The sequence below is a fragment of the Hordeum vulgare genome, chromosome 2H (assembly GCF_904849725.1).
Source record: "Hordeum vulgare subsp. vulgare chromosome 2H, MorexV3_pseudomolecules_assembly, whole genome shotgun sequence".
Taxonomy (NCBI): Eukaryota; Viridiplantae; Streptophyta; class Magnoliopsida; order Poales; family Poaceae; genus Hordeum; species Hordeum vulgare.
In genome coordinates, this window is record NC_058519.1 from 653,953,860 (window position 1) to 653,960,164 (window position 6,305).

At 48.1% G+C, this 6,305-nt stretch overlaps 1 protein-coding gene across 1 annotated transcript; it reads left to right on the forward strand.

Moving 5' to 3' along the window:
* The first annotated feature begins 2,061 nt into the window (after positions 1-2,061).
* On the forward strand, positions 2,062-4,745 carry LOC123431261 (endo-1,4-beta-xylanase 4-like). The gene is made up of 4 exons (XM_045115086.1): positions 2,062-2,119; positions 2,273-2,319; positions 2,410-2,838; positions 3,323-4,745. The coding sequence occupies exons 1-4, from the start codon at positions 2,062-2,064 to the stop codon at positions 4,541-4,543; spliced, it is 1,755 nt and encodes a 584-aa protein (XP_044971021.1). The 3' UTR covers positions 4,544-4,745.
* Positions 4,746-6,305: the final 1,560 nt, after the last annotated feature.

A 6,305-nucleotide genomic window follows, 5' to 3' on the forward strand; every position in this document is an offset into this window, starting at 1 on the left:
CAAAGCCATGGGAGACACGGCGCGCCTTGATGCGCTGTTCACGGCCAAGGAGCCGTGCATAGAGCTCATGAGATGGGAGCGGATCATCACGGCCGTGGACATTCTCAATGAGATTGTCATAATCATCATCAAGCCCGTTAAGCACAAAGGTGGTGAACTCCTCATCCTGTAGCGGCTGACCAACAGAGGCCAACGTGTCGGCTAGATCCCGTATCTTGTTGAAGTAGTCCGTGATGCTGAGGTCACCAAGCTTAGTCTCACCCAGCTCGGTGCGTATAGAATGAGCACGTGCCTGAGACTGGGAGGAAAAACTGGTGTGAAGCGCCGCCCACCCCTCCTGGGATGTAGCGGCGAAGATGACCAGCGAGGAGACGCTCGGGGTGAGCGAGGACCGGATGGCGGAGAGGATGGCTTGATCCTGAGCCACCCACGTGTGATACGCCGGATGATGAGGCGGCGGACACGGGATAGAGCCGTCGACGTAGCCCTCGAGGTAGCGACTCCGCAGAAGAGGCAACACTTGGGCACGCCAGGACAAGTAGTTGTCCGGCGCAAGCTTCACCGGCAGGAGATGCGAGAAGTAGAACGGTGACGGCAGCGCGGCCGGATCAGCATGCACCGGTAGCGGGGCATAGAAACCCATCGACGGGGACGCCCCGGGATGACCAGCGGCCACCGAGTAGGGCGGGGCGCCAGAGGAGCCGAGCGCGGGGGGGCCGTAGGGTTCCATGGCAGGGCCCCTAGTGTGACGCGTCTGCAGCTCCCTGGGACGACTGAAGCGGCGCATGGTAGACCGTCGGCGGCGAGTAGTGATACGGGGTAGACGACCCGTAGATCATCGGCGGCGGCGGCATGGACTGGTGCGGCGGCGGCGGCGCGCCATAGTAGGGCGGGGGAGGCGCAGCGTAGTGCTGCGGCACCGAGGACGCGCCGTAGGGAGCCGTCCAGGAGGACGACGGCGGCGGGGCGCCATGGCCGGGATGAGGTGCACCGGACGAGGCAGCAGCCCCAGGCTGGGTGGGGAGATCCGATCCACTCGGATGGCGAGGCGACGCCGGGGCCCCATAGGCTGTCGCCAGGGGCCGGGAGGCGAGAAACGGCGACGCGGGGGCGAGGGCCGGCGCCACGGCAGTCGGGGCGACACCAGAGGCTGGCGCGGCGCCAGGGGTCGGCGGCGGTGGCGGTGCAGCGGAAGACATCGTAACCTAATTTGATACCATGTAAGACGTAATGTTTTGGGAAGTGCTCGACACCCTAAACGGGGTGTGGCTATCTCATTATATAAGGGTACCCAAGGGGTACAATACAATATACAGTATATGCATACAGGGCTACGTATATACAGTGTAACAGAGCTCGTGGACCTACTCTATATTAGCCTCATCAACTCCGTCCAAGGCTCATTTAGCCCCATCTCTTATCTTCTTGAAGCTAAGCCAGGATGGTTGCATTCTTTAACCTTAAATCATTCTATGCTTCCAGCACAGCATTTAGCGAAAATGCAGAACAATCTCAACCAATTGTGTGATGGTGGCCGTACATATGCCTACATCAACGGTAAATCTGTTGCTGGTTAATGCGGAGGTGTTTCTTTGAAGAATGCAGTAATGTCCTTCGGGAACACACACTAGCTAGAAGAAGATATACAACGAACACCAATGAAGATGAATAGATCGAAAGTTTTCCGACAAAAAAGAAGAAGAAGATATACAAGAATGTCATTGGATCTTCAAAATCTATTTTTGTAAAACTACTTATTTGCATGCAGGCATGTGCAGTGCATGCAACGAGCTAGGACGCTGCCTACAGTACTTTGTGTGCTCATATAGTTATATATACACTGGCTACTAGCCAGAACCCTATAATTAGCATGCATCAACTGCGTCCACGCATCCAGAACTGCCTCTTACACCACCTTATCTATCGCTGAGTAGTACCGAGTCAAGTGAGACTAACAAACGAGCACCGTCAGTTGGTCCTGCGTTCTTATATATTCATCTCCTCCATCTGTCCATTCACTCACCACATCTCGTTAGTACGAGCGACTGAGAGAGAGTGGCGATGAGGAATTTCGGTGAGAAACTGGTGCTCTTTTTACTATGGATCTCCCTGTTCCAAGGTCAGTTGATGGTGATCAAATTATACAATATTCTCCTTTGCTTTGCCCATGGTCTTGTAGTTGTTTATATACCCTGATAATCTAGGTGAATGGTGTACATATGTGGATGTAACACGACCACCTTGCTGACATGCATATATATGTTTGATGTAGGGTGCATGGTCCAGTCTGTGGAATATGATCATACAGCCAGTATTGAGGTAAGTAATTATAATCGTATGGATCTTAATCTGCAAGCATGCATGCGCAATCCCTAACAATGCAATCTATGTTTTCTTATATATTTTCAGTGCCTGCGTGATCCAATGAAGCCCCTCTACAAGGGCGGCATCATCCAGAACAGCGAGTTCAACAACGGCCTCATGGGGTGGTCGACGTACCGGAACAACAAGGCCGGCATCGGCAAGTCGGCGTCCGGCAACAGGTTCGCCATGGTGCAAGGCGCGATCAGCTCCCTGTTCAGCGCCGGCGACTCAGCCGCCTCCCAGTCCCACAGCGTCTACCAGAAAGTCCAGATGCAGGGCGACACCCACTACTCGCTGTCAGCATGGCTGCAAGTGTCGGCCGGCACGGCGCACGTGAGGGCGGTGGTCAAGGCCCCCAACGGCGAGAACATCACCGCCGGCGCCATCGACGCCCAGTCCGGTTGCTGGACCATGCTCAAGGGCGGCATGACCGCGCATGCCTATCACTCCGGACAAGGAGAAGTCTTCTTCGAGGTACGTATCTGCTCTCTCTGTTCCTAAGTAGATGGCGTATAAAATGGTCAGTCCAAAAATTCCATGCTTTCTAAGTTAGATCAGGCACTACTAGAATTGTGTTTTGTTGAGTAAAACTTCCATGCTTTCTAAGTTAGATCAGTCCAAAAATTTCAATTATTCACCGAGTTCATTCGGAACACTACTAACTTTCTGTCTGCCGAGTTTGATTGTGCTCTGTCAAATTTTCTTGAAAATCGGTAATAAGAAACTCGATAATAATGGCGATTCTAGTAGTCAGGTCAACCTCACTAAACAACGATGGATATATTGATATTAATTATACAAACTTTTAAAGCTAAACAGTATGAATTCAGTATCAATATACCCACCGTTGATTATGCATGCATTTATTCAATATAATATGTACTCCCAAATTTAAATTTGATCAAATTTAAAAATTATGCATGCATGACAACTAACCAAGTTATGCATGCATGTGCAGAGTGACACCCCGGTAGACATCTGGGTGGACAGCGTCTCCCTGCAGCCCTTCTCCTTTGACGAATGGGACGCCCACGCCCGCCGGTCCGCCGACAAGGCACGCCGGAGCACGGTTAAGGTCGTCGCGAGGGGCCCCGACGGGCAGCCAATGGCGAACACGAACGTGAGCATCCAGCTCGTCCGCACCGGGTTCCCGTTCGGCAACACGATGACCAAGGAGATCCTCAACCTCCCGGCCTACGAGAAGTGGTTCTTCTCGCGCTTCACAGTGGCCACCATGGAGAACGAGATGAAGTGGTACAGCACGGAGTGGAACCAGAACCAGGAGGACTACCACATCCCGGACGACATGCTCAAGCTCGCCGAGAAGCACGGCATCAAGGTGCGCGGGCACAACGTGTTCTGGGACGACCAGAACTCGCAGATCAAGTGGGTGCGTCCCATGGGCGTCGACCAGCTCAAGGCGGCGATGCAGAAGCGGCTCAAGTCGGTGGTGTCGCGCTACGCCGGCAAGGTGATCCACTGGGACGTCCTCAACGAGAACCTGCACTTCAACTTCTTCGAGACCAAGCTCGGCCCCAACGCCTCGCCCATGATCTACCAGCAGGTGGGACAGATCGACCACAACGCCGTACTCTTCATGAACGAGTTCAACACGTTGGAGCAGCCCATGGACCCCAACGGCACCCCCACCAAGTACATCGCCAAGATGAAGCTCATCCAGGGCTACCCCGGCAATGGCGGCCTCAAGATGGGCGTTGGCCTCGAGAGCCATTTCTCCACGCCCAACGTCCCCTATGTCAGGGGCGCCCTCGACACGCTCGCGCAGCTCAAGCTGCCCATGTGGATGACCGAGGTCGACGTCGTCAAGGGCCCCAACCAGGTCAAGTACCTCGAGCAGGTGCTCAGGGAAGGCTATGGCCACCCAGGGGTGGAGGGTATCGTCATGTGGGCCGCATGGCACGCCAATGGATGCTATGTCATGTGCCTCACCGATAACAACTTCAAGAACCTACCCGTCGGCGCCCTCGTCGACAAGCTCATCGAGGAGTGGAAGACGCACAAGACGTCAGCCACCACCGATGCAAATGGACTCGTCGAGTTTGACCTCGCCCATGGCGACTACAAGTTGACGGTGAACCACCCTTCATCGTTGGCGACGTCCCACACCATAACGGTGGATGCGGCGTCGTCCGAGCAAACCATCAATTTGAAGGTGTAGGAATTAGGTTTATACTTTATAGAGTAGCTCATTCTCTTTCTTTTCTTTTCTTTTCTTCTTTCTCTAGCTAGGTTCTTTTTTGTTCCTTTAGGGGATCTTTCTCTCTTTTTTTTCATGGAGAATAATCACTGCCTCGGCAGCTACGTTGCAGTGCAAGGAGCTAGAATATTTTGAGTCGTGTAGAGAAATGGAATAAACCAATATTTATCTTTACCTATTAATAAAGCGTTTATTGCTTCTGTGGTACGTCATTAAAATTACCATTAAAATTGTCTAATATTACCCAACAATGTCACCGATAAATTATAAAAAACGTTTTGCAGGAATCCTGGCATGGGCCGGCCAAAACATAGGGACCAGCTATACTACGCTCTATTCGCTGGAAAATAAACAGCACGCCCATTTGGGCCAGCCCATGCGCGGGGGCCTGTTTTTGTTAGTTTTTAATTATTATTTATCTGTTCCTTTTTATTTTTTATAATTCAAATAAATCAAAACAAACTTTAGCAATTCAAAAAATTATATTTACATAAATGTTTGATAAAACATAACATGTTTGCGAAGTCAAAAATTGTTCGGGATTTTTGCAAAAATGTTTGCATATTAATAAAATCGTAATTTTGAAGAAAACATTGGAGAATAGAAAAAAGTCCATCATTTTGAGCAATTTCTTTAATGCAATTAAAAATATGTTTGATAATTTAAAAAATGAATTATTCGCCAATTCACAAGAAAATACTAAAAACAGTTCGTAATATAAAATATTGTTTGGATTTTTTTGAAAAATGTTTATAAATAGTAAAAAAATATCGATTTTAAAAATGTTCCCAAATTTGTAAAAATGTTCACGAATGATTGAATGTATGCAGTTAAATACTAATGCTTCTGAGTCTTTCCGATTATATACCTGACTGAATTTTGAAGAATTAATTGTGAGGGTGGATCGGAATATTATAGTATATTTTAAAAATTGTTTCTTGAAATTCAGAATAATTCTTTGAGTTACCAAGTTTTTTGACAACCTTGATATTTTTTAAAAAATATGAACATTGTTTCAACTTGTGAATTGTAAATAAAATTAAAAAAATAATATTTTCTTGCATTTGTAAATAAATTTTTGAAATCATGCGATGAGATATGAACATAATGTGATCATCGCCATTGAAGATGATGTTTTTATTTTCTTTCGTTGCAACGCACAGACCCTTTTGCTAGTAATCTAAAAGGCAGCAACTCCAAAGATCCAAACCATCGAAACGCTTTTGATGCGTTGCTTTAATGCTTATAGCTTAATGCGTTTAGCACTAATCTCAACATGAAGCATGTCCACGTCACTACTTGATGCTGGCTGGGAGCGCGCAGTTGGCTTGCCTCGACAAATATTTTATATCTTCTATTTTTAAATAGTTAGAACTTACTATTTAATTTGGACCGGACTAGGGAGCGGCGCCGCAGGAATGCCTTGCCGTGCGGCGGCTCCAACAGACTAAGCACGACCTGTCATATGCAAGATTCACTTTAATGTTTGAAAATTCAAAAAGTTTTATCTACAAAACCGTTAATTCAATCGATGATCCGTTTCACCATTGACTTTCTCGCGACGAGTTCTTCGAAACTAGATCCCATGTTGACATGTTCCGTCAACTATTTTTTTTCGTTCATACTTGCCATATTTTTTGACTCACTTGCCATATTATTAACCACTTGTCTAAAAAAATAACTTGATTGTCACTTTTTAATATTGTTTTGTACAAAGCCTTGT

Excerpts from the sequence above, each read along its gene's own strand:
- LOC123431261 (XM_045115086.1), top strand. The coding sequence starts at position 2,062 with ATGAGGAATTTCGGTGAGAAACTGGTGCTCTTTTTACTATGGATCTCC. Across the intron at positions 2,120-2,272 it reads ATGGATCTCCCTGTTCCAAG|GGTGCATGGTCCAGTCTGTG; the intron begins GTCAGTTGATGG and ends TGTTTGATGTAG. Across the intron at positions 2,839-3,322 it reads AAGGAGAAGTCTTCTTCGAG|AGTGACACCCCGGTAGACAT; the intron begins GTACGTATCTGC and ends ATGCATGTGCAG.